This window comes from Colossoma macropomum, unplaced genomic scaffold (assembly GCF_904425465.1).
Source record: "Colossoma macropomum unplaced genomic scaffold, Colossoma_macropomum, whole genome shotgun sequence".
NCBI lineage: Eukaryota > Metazoa > Chordata > Actinopteri > Characiformes > Serrasalmidae > Colossoma > Colossoma macropomum.
In genome coordinates, this window is record NW_023495254.1 from 1,254,926 (window position 1) to 1,270,384 (window position 15,459).

Here is a 15,459-nt window from a genome sequence, read left to right on the forward strand (position 1 = left end):
GTACATTTTTCATTCGTCAAGGTACAAACAATGCAAATGTACTCTCAACTGTGCACCTAAAATAAGTTTTTTTCCCCAAGTGAAAAATACATGTTTGTATCTTTTCATAACCTATTGTTTTATAGCAGAACAATAAAATAAAAACCTGGAGATGAGACGTGGTGTGTGGAGTGAACACAACTCAGAAAATGTAATTTCAGTGGATTATGGTACAGTTATGTTCCTTGACTAAAGGTACTGAGATGTACCTTTGAAGGTACCACCATAGTGACAAGAGGGGTACTGCCCCAGTGACCATTTCATACCTTTTATTTCTGAGAGTATAATTAACATAAATCTTTCTAATGTTGCCATTAACATGTACAAAACTCAATAACTGCTCTCTCAGCATTGGAATGGGGTAACTTTCAGTATCACTTATATTAGTAATTAAGTAATGTAGTGATAATTGTGACAATCAGTTGAGTAATCTGTAGCTATAAACACATGCACATTCATGAATTCCAGCTGGTGTGGGTTTCCTCTCTTTCAGTGATGCCCAAGCATAATCTGAGTGCTAATAGCTCCTTGTGGAGAATCTTCAGGCTGCCAAACACGGCTTTATAAAGTGTTTATAATTCAAATTGCAAAGTAATCTCTAAGCTGATTGAGTATGTAGATCTTAATCAATTCATTTTTTTAATCATGCAGTTGATTTTAATCGATTAATAATGACAACTCTGGATGTGGCTGACTTGGCAGTTCCTGATCAGGGCCTTAGGGTTTGACTACTGTATACTACAGCATTGGCTCCCTGCTGGAAATAGTTCTTAGGGTGTCTCTTTTTATCCCCTCCCTGATGGTGGTTTAGCAGCGTCCTCTGAAATGCACGTTACTCACACTGGGAGGAATGTTCGCTCACCCTTCTCCACGTCCTCTTTTTGGACGTCTCTCTGTGACTATTTATTGGTTTAAATGTTCTTTCTGGAGCCAGAAAATGTGGAGAAGTCAGTGTTTTCTCTCCCCTCGCTCTCCCTCTCTCTCTCCGTGCGTGACTCATGTGGGTGTTGGGCTGAAATAGTTTGGTGTAGTTTTACATTCCTTATATAGCCTGTGGAGTGGGGAGAGACGTAGAGCCTTACCCCTGTCACTAGCAAGGGGGGGCAGGAGGGGAACAGCATTTTTGCCAGCAGTTCGAGGGTCCGACTCTTTTTCCCATCGCCAGTGCTCTCACTTTTCGGGGGGGTTTAGGTGACTGCTCTGGCCCTCGCTACAAGGTACGTGAGCACCGCCCTTTTCCAGGTATACGCTGGAGCGGATTGAGTAGCCGAAGCTGCAGAGAGAGGCTGCCGATGGGGCTCATAATTCATTTTGGAGGCCCCAAGTGTCACATATGGTGGGGTTCAGGTTATGCTTGGCTATTTAAGTGGATGTAGATTTGTAGTGCAAGTGTTTTCCTCTTTGTATGTGCTTTGAACATGATGCAGTAATCCAGGGCCGCTGGTGCCTGGCACAAGTCATGAATTAGTGTATCCAGAAGGTGTTGGCAATCAGAAACTGTTAAAAGCAAGAACAGTTCCTTGGACATTTGTAGTTATGCAGTGGGGTTACTGATACTGTATATAGGCATATAAATGGTGTTATCACTTTGTAGTTGGTGCTGAAGCAAATAGAAATAAGCATAGTGTTTATTTCTTTGTCAGAACTTAGATTTGCACTATTATTTCTGGTATAGCTTGGTAGAATGTTTTCTTTGGCTTGTAGTTGAATAGTCTGCACAATAGAGAGATTCTGTTGTTTTCTTATCCTGTTTTGGTGGACAGCTCATGCAATTGTCAAGTTTTGGCTCCGGGGCCCTCAGTGTCAAGTGTCTCAGAGTAATGGCACTGTTGAAGGATCAGTTTTTTGGCTAATAAAAGTAATTACACTGACCTAAGCTGGTTCTAGATCAGCGCTTGTACTACAATATGGTTAACAACGTCCTCAAAATGTCATTCTTTTGAATGTAAACCTTGTTGGTAGAAAACCTTGCAGGGTTACTCCACTGCTTAGGCTGGTTGTGCACCCCTCAGTGGAAAGTGTGGTGTTGATTTCTAGTGGCTAACTCTTCACCGACATCTACTTCATTCTCAGATTTCTTCAGCTTGAGCTACAAATACACAACCCACCAACCAGTATAAAGCAGGGGAGAAAAAGCTACACTTTCCTGTATTGTGAGCTCCTGTGACCTGATATGGAGTCACTAGACCTTGGAATTCCCTTTGAAGAATGTCTAATGACAGTGTAATTTAGATCAAGATTAGACTTAAGCCATGTCTGGCAGATTGGCTGGTGAAGTTGTTGAACAAATGTGTTTAAATTGCTACAATAGGGTTGATGTTGGAATGTGTGGAGCTGGTAAAAGTGCACAGATTCCTTACAGTTAAAGCACACATACTCGTCTAGAATATGCTCTGGTAAAAGATGAAGTTGGCCTCCTGTTTCAAATTTGCTGCTCAAGTGAAGGTACAGAAGTTTGAACCCAACTTTAAGTTTATTGTTGTGTAAACTATATTGTAAATTTAGTGGTGCCTTTTACAGTGGGGTATTCTGTGGAGTAATCTGAGATAATTGCTTTCTTTACAACAACGGTTAGTTTACTGTTGATTGAATCCCGAGGCATTTGTAGACCGCAGCGAAGTTCTTTCGCCACTTATCTCGCAACTTTACTCTTGCGCTTCTTGCGTCCCTTTCCTTCCTCTTTGGAGTATGATACTGAACTTATTTATGGGTGCTAATCAAATCCACTCATGGGTGAAATGGTTCACATGAGTCATTTTTCAAATAAACAAAAGGGTTATTCACCTCTGGTTTTCTTTGCGCTTAGAACTGTAAGAAAGTTCGGAGTTTGATCATCTGCTGGAAAGTTTTACCTTGTTAATTCCGAGAGAGTGTATTTTAGAATCAGTGTTTCCAACAGATTTGAAATATACTTTGGTGCTGAGGCTGGGGGTATAGAGGCGATGTTATTTTGCTAAGCTTAAACAAATAAATTATTTCTTCTTCTTCTTCTTCTTCTTCTTATTATTATTATTATTATTATTATTATTATTATTATTTAAATATATAGCAGCTATTACGAACAGTTTTTCTTTTACATGACTAGTTGTGTCAGTTACAAACATTTAAGCAGCACTGTGTACAAATTTTTTTTAGCATTACTGAGTCAGAAGGAAAGAAAAAAAAGCTAAAATAAGGTGTGTGTGCTGCGACATGTCACCTACAAAGCCTGAAATACTCAATTAAAAGACCACGTCATACATCTTTACATGTTAACCTCAAATGCACAGGGTCAAAATGAAGGTCTGACTCGATATTTAGGTCTCAAACGCATCATAATCAACATTATAGCCTGCTGATGAAGATATGACAACAGAAGATAATTCCCGTACATGCTCGAAGACACCAATTTTGAATACTCTTTCAGCTCGCGCACAATCCTCAGATTCACCCACTTTGGGAAGGCATCCGAAGTACAGCCCATGTTACAAAACGTTTTTCTGCATGTTGCATGCAATTGCACGTTTGCACCAGAGAGGTCTCCAAATTCCCAAAACTTACATAGTGCAGCTTTAATAGCGCCAAGACTTTATACTGTCATCTTCTGCCTGCCACACTGTAGACTGGGGTTCGATTCCCTGCCTGGACAAGCAACCTATGCAATACCAATAAGAGTCCTTGGGCAAGACTTCTAACATTTCAGTTGCCTACCTATGTAAAATGATCATTCTGAATAAGAGTGTCCGCCAAATGACGTAAATGTTGGTGCTGCCTGCTTCTCTATTAACCTAATAGTTTTGTTAGTACCGTAAAAGATTATGATTTAGATGCTTTTCTGACCCTTTATCTTCCAGTTGGTCACTCTACAGCCTACCAGTTGGTTTTTGTAAGCTCTGCAGGACAATAACAGAACTGAAGTGTTTTATGACTGACAGTGCAAACGCTGGCAAAAGGGGCTAAACGCAGGTTGAAAATGAAGACAAAAGCTAGACTCAAATGATGAATTTTACTCAAATATTGACCACTGAAATGACCAAAATGCACATCTCTAACATACAACCACTTCCTCTGACTGTATTTCAGTAGGTTTAAACTAGCTTAATGACCGCAACGCACTTCTCTGTGAATATGCACACCTGAGTATTTTAAAATATAGTGAGTAGAAAGTCGAGATTGATCCTTAGAAATTTGAATAAAACACTAACAACGTTACTTTCCCACCTCGCTCTCCTGTTGAGAAAGCGCATATTGAGAACTAGCTGACTGCTGAAGGCAGCCATGGTTCACCTCCACAAGGTCTGCTCTGTTTGCTTTCGGTCCCATGAGGGAACCGTGCCTGTTAGGCTGTTATTACAATGTGATGAAAAGGTCATCATCCCTCTCTCCTCTCTTCCACAGGCCATGAACGTTTACTGTGTGACGCTCGCTGGGCCGGCACCCTGGGGTTTCCGGCTCCAGGGGGGAAAGGACTTCAGCATGCCTCTGACCGTGTCCAGGGTAAGTGTCCTCCAGGTTGAATCTTCTCCTGCTTGTTCCTGATGCACTAATAGTGCTATGCTTTTTCCTCTCAAACCGTTGTCAGCTGTAAATGCCCCAAAACCACAAAAGCAAAGATAGAGAAATATACAAAGTATCATGCCTAGGAATGGCTAAAATTAGCCTGCCATTTTCTTCATTTTGGATATTCAGTGCTGTAATACAAAGGACCTGTTAGAGGTCAGTGCAGCTAAAGCAGTTGTGCTGTTGTTCGATAATGCAAATACTTTTCAGAATTCAACAAACTTAAACTCTACCGTTTTACACGAAGTCTGCGTCTAAAACCCCAGTGCTATACGCAGAGTTGTACAATGTGACGATGTTGTTGCATGTATTGGAGAAAATAATTGTGCAAATGCAGTGCAATGCGGTTTTCCTTTTATCATTTTAATGTTCTTGATCATTTGCATCAAACTGAGCGTGTCATGATGTACTGTCACATAGTGAGAGAGGACAGTATGCCCACATAACTGATGTGTGGCACAATAACTAATTCTGTCACACCCACAGCCACACATTTGAATGCACTCTGAGCAGGAGAAGATGTTTTTAAAGAATGTATTGAAAAAATGTTTTTTTTTTTTTTAAATGTACTGGGGCTCTACAGCCCCTACAGCCTGCACCCACGTTCCCTCTTCGTACCTCAGCCTGTGTGTGTTTAAGTAACATGCCCCCAAAGCAGCCAGCAGGGCAAGGGAGGCGATTAGACTCACTTTAAGGAAAATACCTTACTAATGTAAATAGTGCATGACTACTGCAGATGCTTAAAATGAATAAATAAAACATGAAAATACAAACTCCACTCTAAAACAAGCAGATATAGATGCTTACAACTTTCACATTAGTTTCAGTTCAGTTAGTTTAATAAATGGAGATCTTTTTGAGGTTGTTGCCGCACCCTCAGCACCTTCACTTCTTGCGTGCTTGAAAACATGAGTTGCATGTTTGCGCAAGACCTTTTTTTATATTTCTGTGTATGTGCAGTGTACACATCTCCAGTCAAACATTTTTGCCTAGAGCTCATGATGTTTCTAGTGTTTATGGTAGTTGTACTCCATCAGGTAATTTAAACAAGTGCAAAAGTTTGAATTTGTTCTAAAGGCCGAAGGGCCTCATGAGGTACAAAAGGCCCAAAAGTTGTTTAGTTTGGGGCGGTAGTGCCTATGTGGAGCTAGCAACGATTTAGAGTTTTGTTTGCCTGCTTGAAAAAAAAAAATCTCTGCTTTGCAAACTAAGGAACTCTTTGCTGTGTCTATTGCGTTTATCTTCACCCTATATCCTTACTTTTTAGAATGAACTGTTATTAAACTAATCATATATTAAATAGCATTAAGCTTTACCTTGAGGTAATAAAACACTTCGCAATTTTAAAATTTGTGAAGGCAACCATTCACGTTATTCTTCATTATTGTACAGAAAAGAATTCATTAGCTGTATGTTTCACAAAATGAATATGAAAATTCTAAACTTTTACATGCTGTTCCTTTTTTGTTTTTCTTTTTTTCCCCCCAGTTTTAAGTAATTCTTTTTTTAGAAGTATTTTTTGTTAAGCGCTAATTTCTGCCACAACGTTTGCCCTGTTTTTGCACCAGCGCTACCTGTTTAGACATTTTATATACTCCTTACTATTTGTACCATAGTGTTGAATGCACTGCTAATGGCTTCAGACTATTTAGTGTGCTAGTATCCAGTTTTGGGTGAAGTCGTTGCTAATTTTTGCTGACAATCAGCCAGAATTTGTGTTCAGTCATTGTTAGCAGTGTAAGCTTTCATGTTTGAGCTATTCCTTCCATCTGTTATTTGGGAGAAATGATTGTGATGAATGGCATGCCATGACTCTCATGTAGATTTTCTTTTTTCTGTGTTTAAAAAAAAAAAAATAAATTTACATCAAACAAGTCCTGAAAAGGAAACGTAATGAGGTTAACGAGAACCGTATGCTGCCAGCTACGTGAGGTCTGTTTCAACACACGCATTCCTTCGCAAACATGTCACTGCTTGATATCAAACCCATAAGACAACTCTCTCCCACCATTCGCTCCTCTCTCCTCACAAGGATATGTTCTGGGTTTGTTTGGTTTCTGGGACGCCTCGTCCTCTCCTAAAGGTCACTGAATCTTGGCTTATTACCACCTCCAATACTCTGTATTGAACAGGCCCAGCATACACTTTCCAGCCCTTATATGTGCAGCATTATTTGTAGTGAATTTACTCGACATCTCTGCTGGTACCTGCTGTCCTCTCAAAACTGGACAGTCACACCAAACAGGCTACCGTCTTTTTCCCTATCAGGTGATGATAGGCAAAATAGATATTCAGTTTCAACACTGTTGCGTCAAGCAGGCCACTGGCTTTCACAAGGTCCTTTTCAACTCATTAGCTAATTAACAAGTACAGCTCCGGGAATTAAATGGAGAATCTTAGATCAGATATAACACATTGTTCTAAGCAGTGGTACCATGGGACTTATGTGAGAATTCGGTTAATGTGAGATGGTAGAATTATGGTTCCCAGTACGGTTTGTTTATTACAGTTGAGTCTTTTCAGCCCTGAAGACTTTTGATGTCAGAAAACGTAAGTGTTCCCTTTTCGAACCAAGGCATTGGAAATAGGGATGCGTTGATGTGGGATTTGTGGGCTGGTGCTTATACCAGTGGTGTTATGTAAGTGTTTATGAAATGTAGACATATGGATTAGCATCACAGAGAAAAGCACCATGTATATGTAGGTTTCAAATATTAGTGAACTTAATGAAATGCAGTCGTTTGGTACAGTAGCCCAGTGGTGCCTAAACGATCTTCTCTTCCAGATTACAATAAATATGTACTTAAATATCGGCAGAGGGAAAGCCTCAGGGCCTTCTAGGCTTTCAGGGAAGGCCTAATGATTTCTGCAAAAAAAAAATAAAATCTTATTTTTAGTTTGTTTCTTATTCAAAAGAAGCATGTTTGTTTTAAACTCTGCAAGTATTACAGCTCTACTATTGTTTAAGTTTTAAATAGAAGCAAAAGGGTTAAATTCTTGAAATGCTGAGCAGATAATTAGCCAATCAGGATTTTCCCCCTGTTGTATGTAGGTAGATATAGCTGTGTTATAAACAAACTCTCCTATAGGTAGATATGATCAGTAATAGTAGTCCTGTTTGAATCTACATCACAGTAATGTAAGAATAAAATCAGGTGTTCAAAAACGGCACCTCCAACCCAAAGATATGAGTATGCACCGTTGTTTGGAATTGCTGTTAAAGTCTCCTCCCTCATCCAGTGTTTGGGTTTTTTTTTTTGGTGCCATATTTAGCTGCATAACATTGTTTGGAAATGTGGTGCCTGCAACATAATGCTGAGGTAAACATCTGTGCAATTTCTTTTTCGATCAGGGTTATTTGAGAAATTACACAGATCTTTTATCCCGTACAAAACAACCAGTTAAATCAGGCACATATTACCTTACCGGACCTCCACTGGTAAAACTAATCTAGCTTGAATAGGGCTTTACTCTGAACTCTAAAAATTAGTAAAATTTCACCGAGTAGCTGAACGCTGTGACTATAGATATGTTTTAAAAAAGTGTTTTAACATTTAACGTTTTAGAGTTTGTTTTTCTAAAGGGTTTGTTAAAGGATTTGTCACTTAAAATTGCTGCTCATGATGTGTGCTGCTGAAAGGCTTTAGGATATAGCGTCGATTGTGAAAGAGTCTGTAGAAAGAAACTCATCTGATAATGACTGCATGACTCAGAAATGTCAGTCTTCTTTGTAAAGAATAATGATAGCAGATATACTGGTTGGAGATGAATAGATGGCAAAAAAATATTTTGTGTGCATGTCATTGTCACTGCTCTTTGCTACTGAAAAGTTTGATGACTGACGTTAACCTCACGCTCACAAGACTATTTCAGGTTCAAATTTAGGATGTAATGAAAAAGTTTTAAAAAACACAACAGAAATCATGAAAATAATCCATATATACACGTGAAGGGAGTCGAATTCGGTGTAACACCTGACTGGCCGCAGCATCAAGCTACACAGTGCAGTTTTGTTCTTTTTCATAGTTCACAGAAAGTCATACTGTGTCCTTAACCACATTGAGTCTGTGTGACCTTAATGAAGATCTTGGATGTGGTTTGAGCAGATTGAGAGAAGATTTTCAGAATTAAAATGAAAGAAGCCAAATTCGAACCGGTCTTTGAACAGGTCTCTGTACTTCGACTGCATCTGGGATAAGTGGAAAGGTGGAAAATGATACATTTTTTTTCGCCAAACTGTTCCTTTAATCCATGTTTGGGTAAAAGTGACCGTCTGTACATTTAGAAAACATTAGGTGTCATTGTCCTGGACTGGGGTTAAGCATAGTCCTGGACTGCACAGCCTTCTGAAAGAAGAATCTACATTTGAAGGTAAAGGTAGGCTTGATCAATGTCCAAGAAACTGACCCTGTAATGCGCAAGACCAGTTTGTCAAGGCCTTTTCTTTCTGTCACACTGTCAGACACTATCATTTAGAATCAGCTGTTCATCCGTTTTCCTGTTTCCCCTCCCTATTTTATTGTGGGTTTTATGACTTAACGAACTCCATGTTGTCACACGCTGCACGACCTGAGGCCGCTTCCATCTGTTTTTGTGCCAATCACCTATCACAAGTTAATGTGAGGCTGTGTTAAGTGATGGCGAGGATCACCTGAACATGGACTAGACAGCTCATATCATGTCTGCTTTGGGCTTAACGATGACCTCATGCGTGAGCATGACAGCCAATCATAGAGCTGCTGCTTCTGCCAGGTGTTACGCAATAATGAGAGCGTGTCTGTGCGCGTTTCCTCTCGACCTGATCTCACTCCTCACAACCAGCAGCTCAGAGACTCGACTGATTTGCGTACTGTTGAGAGATTTTGTTGAACGCAATGTTCTCCTCTCACGCTGAGTTTGGCAGCTGTTTAGAAGATGGAAGTAACACTTATTTTACCGTTTTTAATTATGTTTAATCACAAAGTGTGTTTTACGTTCTTTTGATGGTTGAAAACAGAGCTATCAAAAGTGGGCTACAAACATTTGGGTTCATTTTGAATAAAAGAAAAGATTTGCCCCAGCTTGAATCCAGATTTAAAGCTTGTTTGAACATGTGTATTTTAATTTTTATTTATTTATTTATCTATTTTTTTATTTACTAGTTGCTGGCTCCTTCTAATGACTGTATTTTGAAAGATTACAGAGAATATTTGAGAAAAGGGGGGAAAAAGTGGAGATCTGTTATGAACCATGAATGATAAATGATAAGATTTATTCTCATGTAAAAAAAAAAAAAACCTCAGTTCCTAAAAGTTTGGACTGTATGTTAAGTGCACATAAAAGCAGAATGCAGTGATTTTGTAAATCAGAATTCAAACAAACAAGCTATTTAATGTTTTAGCCACTCTGTCGTCGTAATAAATATGCGCTCATTCTAAAAGTGGTGTCTGCAACACATCTCAAAAAAATTTAGGACATGGACAATTGAAGACTAGGAATGTTGTGAACTGTTGTAAAAAACATTTTAAATGGTCTTAGATGGTCATACTTGGGTAAAAAAGAAAGGCTGAGTCCTTTATGAGTAAGTGTGAGATGAGGCTGACCATTTTACCAAAAAATGTGTCAGCGTTTAACAACTCCGAAGAAATCTGTGTGTGTAAAAGGCACAGATAAAAACCACAGTGGAATGCCTACGACCTTTGATCTCTCACAGAGCACTGCATTTGAAACTAGCATATTTTTGTGACTGATATCATCACTTAAAGTCTGAAATACTTGGGCAAACCATTGTCTGTGCACACAGATCATCATCCATAAATGCAAGTTATATATCATTGCTGTCCTTAGAAAACCATGTATCTCCATTTTTCTCGATTTTTATTATTCTACATTTCAATACACCAGCTGTACTTTACATTGTATGAAAATTTCAAGATGAATGGATCAATAGACATGCTCTAAAATCTCTTGGAATAAAATCTCTTTACATTGACAGGTAAGAGTGTTCTTGCTTTCTCCCGTAAAGTTACTATTTTGGAGATTTTTTTTTTGGATATATATACATACATCATCTAAACCGCTTATCCTTCTGGGTCACGGTGGGGTGCTGGAGCCTATCCCAGCTGTCAGTGGGCGGAAGGCAGGATACACCCTGGACAGGTCACCAGTCCATCACAGGGCAGACAGACATGCACATTCACACCTAGGGGCAATTTTAGCATGTCCAGTCAGCCTGACTGCATGTTTTTGGACCGTGGGAGGAAACCGGAGTACCCGGAGGAAACCCACGCAGACACGGGGAGAACAGGCAAACTCCACACAGAAATGACCCTGGTCACCCAGCCGGGAATCGAATTCTTGCTGTGAGGCGACAGCGCTACCCACTGCACCACCGTGCCACCTTGGGGATACAGCCTTACGTCAGCAACATCTGCCGACTTCTCTGGGCTCAAGCTCATCTAAAATGGACTGACGCAAAGTAGTAGCATATATTGTGATCTGACGTGTAATGGAAAATAATGGACGTCGTGTTTCCGGGCTAAAGCAACAAAGGGCTGTCCAAATTGTTTCCTGTGTAAGGTTCACAAGCCAGGGTCTGTCATGGCTTGGAGGTGTTTTTTTTTTTTTTTGCCCATGGCATGGGTAACTTGCACCATTAACACTGAAAGATATATAAGTATTTTGGAGCAACACATGCTGCCTTCTAGTTGACGTCTTTTTCACGAGCTTCCAAGCTTATTTCAGCATGAGGACACCAAGCATCCATGGCTACATAATCAGTGAGTGCAGGTGCTAGACTGGCCTGCCTGCAGTCCAGGCCTGTTTCCCCCTGAAAACCTTTGGCGCATTCTGAAGCAAAAAATGCGACAACGAAGCCCTTGTACAGTCGCAAAACTGAAGACTTATGACAAAAGAATGGCAAAAAATGTCCACTTTCAAAACTGGTTCAGTTCGTGTTTTCAGATATGAAATGCTTATTAAATTAAAAGGAAAGGTGATATAACACAGTAGCAAACATGCTTCTGTCTTGCTGTAGACATCAAATTTGGAATAAATGTGTATATTTTTAAGAAAACAAAGTAAAACATCAAATGTTTTTATACTGTTTTTACTTTGATGCTGGTCAAATAGAATTTACTGATCACTGCTTTCTTTTAATTGGCATTTCACATGCAGTCCCAACTTTTTTGGAATTGAGGTTTGTAGAACGTCAGTGCTTTTAATAGATGTTCGTGTCCCTTCTTTTAATAGCGGGGCACACGCTGCCTTTTCACCAGGCCCTGGGCTGTTAACTGAGCATACTGACAGATTAGAACGCTGAAGCCAAACAAACGCACCACGCCTCTCCTCTTGAGTGACAACCTAATGAATTAGCGCAGGAATGCAAGCGCACAAGCCGAGTCTTACAGGCTTCCCGTGTTTAAACTGACATCACTGTGGCTGGAGCAGCTCCCCAGGTGTGTGCGAGATGAGTGAGTAGTGCTGTTTGGGACAGTGACTATTAGTCTGTGATGATGCAGATGCAATTTATTGATTCATTCATTTAGTTAGAAGTCTGGTGACTTACTGTTTCAGAGAGTTTCTGCTGAAATTTGTGCCTTTTTGCCTCTAGGTAAAGAGAAGAGAAAGGTGGGGAACAAATAGTCTGATAGGGTGGTCTGTCTGTTCCCTTTGTGTGTTTGGAGAACAAAAAGCAAGTTTTTACAAGCCCAGCCTAATAAAACCAGTTCACACGGCAGGTTTTATGAGCAAACTGACGAATTGGAATATCCCTGTTTATTTTTGGAGAAATTCATGAATGTTTGCCTCGTTGAAAGATTAATGTGTCTATTTGACTCCCCACCCCCACCTCCACCCAAATGCTGCTTGATGTACTGCCTGTTAAGGTGCCTTGGCCAGCTCATTTGTCTGGGTCTGTATTCATTTAGAAACATAGTAGCAGAGCTGTTCTACAGTCAGCTTGTAACTGTTTTATCTTGGTCTTGATCAAAAAAGGCCAGAAAAACATCGATTCTGGATCAGACAAGTTATGAATAACAGAACGGAGCTCTCCAACCCTGTGAGAGTGTTTTTTGTCCGTTTACAAGGCAAAATTGTCTTGACTTTGAAAAACTGTGCTGACCTTTAGGACGAACGACATGGTCTTGACTTTGCAAAGTGCAGAAAACATATATTTAACAGATAATTACAGAGAGGCCTCAACATCTAAATATAATTTCATATTTTTCAGTGTTCAGTGTGTCCACCCTGTGCCTTTTATAACAGCTTACATTCTTTCCGAGAGATTTTGGCTTTCAGTTTTTCAAAGAACTCTGCAGGGATATTTTTCCACACCTTCAAAGTTCAGTCTTAGAAGTTGGTTGCATTCTCAAGCACATTCAGTGATGTTAAGATCTTGACTCTGGTGTGGTCACCTCAGGTTTTTTATGTGTGTTTATGGGGGCTGTAATGTTTCTCTAAATGTTCTCTTCAGACAAATGTCCTCCTCCTGATGTTCTGGATGTTATCTGGTCTTCCTCCTCCCTGCTGTTCCATAGCATCTCCATGGTGTTGCAGCATTCCTGGCATTTTTAGCACTGCTTTTCTATTCCTGGCATCACACAACAGCCTTTTGTCTCCACTCTGCATCCAGAACTGTGTAAAACCACTGGCCATTATGGTCTGGACCAAACATATGAGCCTTTCACACCTCAAAGAAATACTTTCCTGGTGAAATCACACACATGAAGTAAGTGTGGGCAGTATAACAAAAATGTGACCTCATGACACTTGAACACATTCTTGTGATGCATTATATGCAGCTTAGTATTTTTAGTTTTTCTGAGGTTTGTTAAGTTGGAAAGGGCAAAATTGCAGCAAAAGATAAAATAAAATTGATGGAAAGCAAGCAAAAATAAACTATTAATGTAGAAACAGGAGGAAGCACAATCAGGCTAAGCTATACTAGAGACCACAGCACTGAAGAGTAAAGTTTGTGTTGTATTTACAATTCTGCTCTTTTTTTTACTAGATTAATTACAGTTTTGTGGCCAAATTAAAGATGACTATCTACTACAACCACAGCTTTGCCTAAACTGCACTGTTGCCTTCTTTGATTTGGTAAAGATTAAGACTGCGCTTACTTTTTGTGTCCACTTCAGAATTAGGACTCATTTCAAATTTACCAGAACAATACAGTGAAAATTGTTTGAATTGAATTTTTTAATTCAACCAGTGAAGTTGCTGATATTTGGCCAAAATAAGCTCCACTTTCCATGTGCCAGAATTAAACACATTGCTTTGCTTTTTTTTTTATTTTTATTTATTTATTTATTTATTTATTTATTTATTTATCTATCTATCTATCTATCTATCTATCTATCTATCTATCTCAGCTGCTGTTATTAGCAGCAGCTCGTGCTTCAGGAATGATATGAGCATCTGTCAAGAGTCAGATGTTAAAACAGACAGATTATGCAGACAGTACTGCGCTGACGTGCTGCCAGAAGAAGAGGAAAGCATGCTGTGATGTTGAATTCCCTTGTTTGGAAAAAATATGATGACATTATAATGGGCTGACATCCAGTCAGCTTTGCTGTGCCGTTTAGGCAGTTACTCTCCACCTTATTCCTGCGTCCCATGACTCATTGAGTGACTTACGGAAAGAACTTCCCTCAAAGTAAAATAGACTATATGTTAAATGCTTATAACATGCCAAACTGCAAACCTTCTGGCCCAAAGCGCTGCGGATATTATCATTTACCCTCATCTAGAGCTCTAAATTAAGTTCATGAAGACCTTGCCAATTAGCTGAAGAGCTGAATTAGGTGTGTTTAATGAGGCGGTGTGCTGAAGTTAAATATAAATTGTGTTTTAAGATGCTGTTTGAATGCTTGTGTGCTGATGTTTCTAATCAATCTGTCAATAGAAACCTGAACCTACGCGGGCAAAACACTTTAGTCAGACGATCCTATTTATAGCCTACATGAATTACTTAATGTTAGGGTAATAAAGCCATTTCATTTCATTAGCTTGGTGCTATGTGTGATTTTGTCAGCTCTAGTTTAAGTACAGACATTTGAAGCTTGTAACAGTCAAGCAAGTAGCATTATTTACTTTTTAAGTAACTCTTTCCTGAACTTAATCTGTCTTTTTTTATTATTATTGTAGCATTAATCTGTTAGCTTTTTACTGACCTGCTCAGCCTACACTGTTGAGGGCAGAATAGCCAGTTTTAAAGAAAATATAAAGTGTAAACAGTTAAATAGAGACTATTGGAAGCGACCGGTGATGTTCATCATTTGATCATGTTTTATACAGATTTCAAAGAGAACAAATTGACTTTTTCAAGGAGTCATTATGAAGCCGCATTCATGTCTACTGAAACACTTTTTTGCTCATAGCATTGTTGTTCTTGCTGTAATTTCAACTTCACTCTGCTGTAGCGGCAGCTGCAAAATTGCATGTTGTCCCAGATTGCATTATAGCCATTAAAAATTACAACTTAAAGTAAACACTCTTTGTTCGACTTTGCTAACTAGGGCTGCAACAACTAGTTTGATAGTTGAATAATTCATCCATTACTGAAGCAAATAATCGATTATTCGGGTTATGAATCACTACTTTTCCGAATAACACTTGCGTAGCTATCAGCTGTTAAATTTAGCTTTTTTTATTTTATGCATACTGCTGGGATGGGCTCCAGCTCCCCCCCACAACCCAGAAGGATAAGCGGCTTAGAAGGTGTGTGTGTGTGTGTGTGTGTGTGTGTGTTATGCATTTGCTAACTAACACAAAGATGAATAACTAAGACAAAGATGAATAACTTATTCAAAAATTAATTGTTTTGATTAACTTTCCTGCTAATGCAAAAGATAAATAAAACTCCAATATATTTTTCCTGTCAAAATTTAAACTCAATGA

The 15,459-nt window shown here is 39.2% G+C and overlaps 1 protein-coding gene across 1 annotated transcript in view; it reads left to right on the forward strand.

Annotated features, from left to right (window-relative positions):
• pdlim7 (PDZ and LIM domain 7) overlaps nucleotides 1-15,459 on the forward strand; it is a 72,515-nt gene that overhangs the window by 2,596 nt on the left and 54,460 nt on the right. The window contains exon 2 of the mRNA XM_036561534.1: nucleotides 4,417-4,515. Coding sequence (XP_036417427.1) covers nucleotides 4,417-4,515 — 99 coding nt within the window. The remainder of the gene's footprint in view (nucleotides 1-4,416; nucleotides 4,516-15,459) is intronic.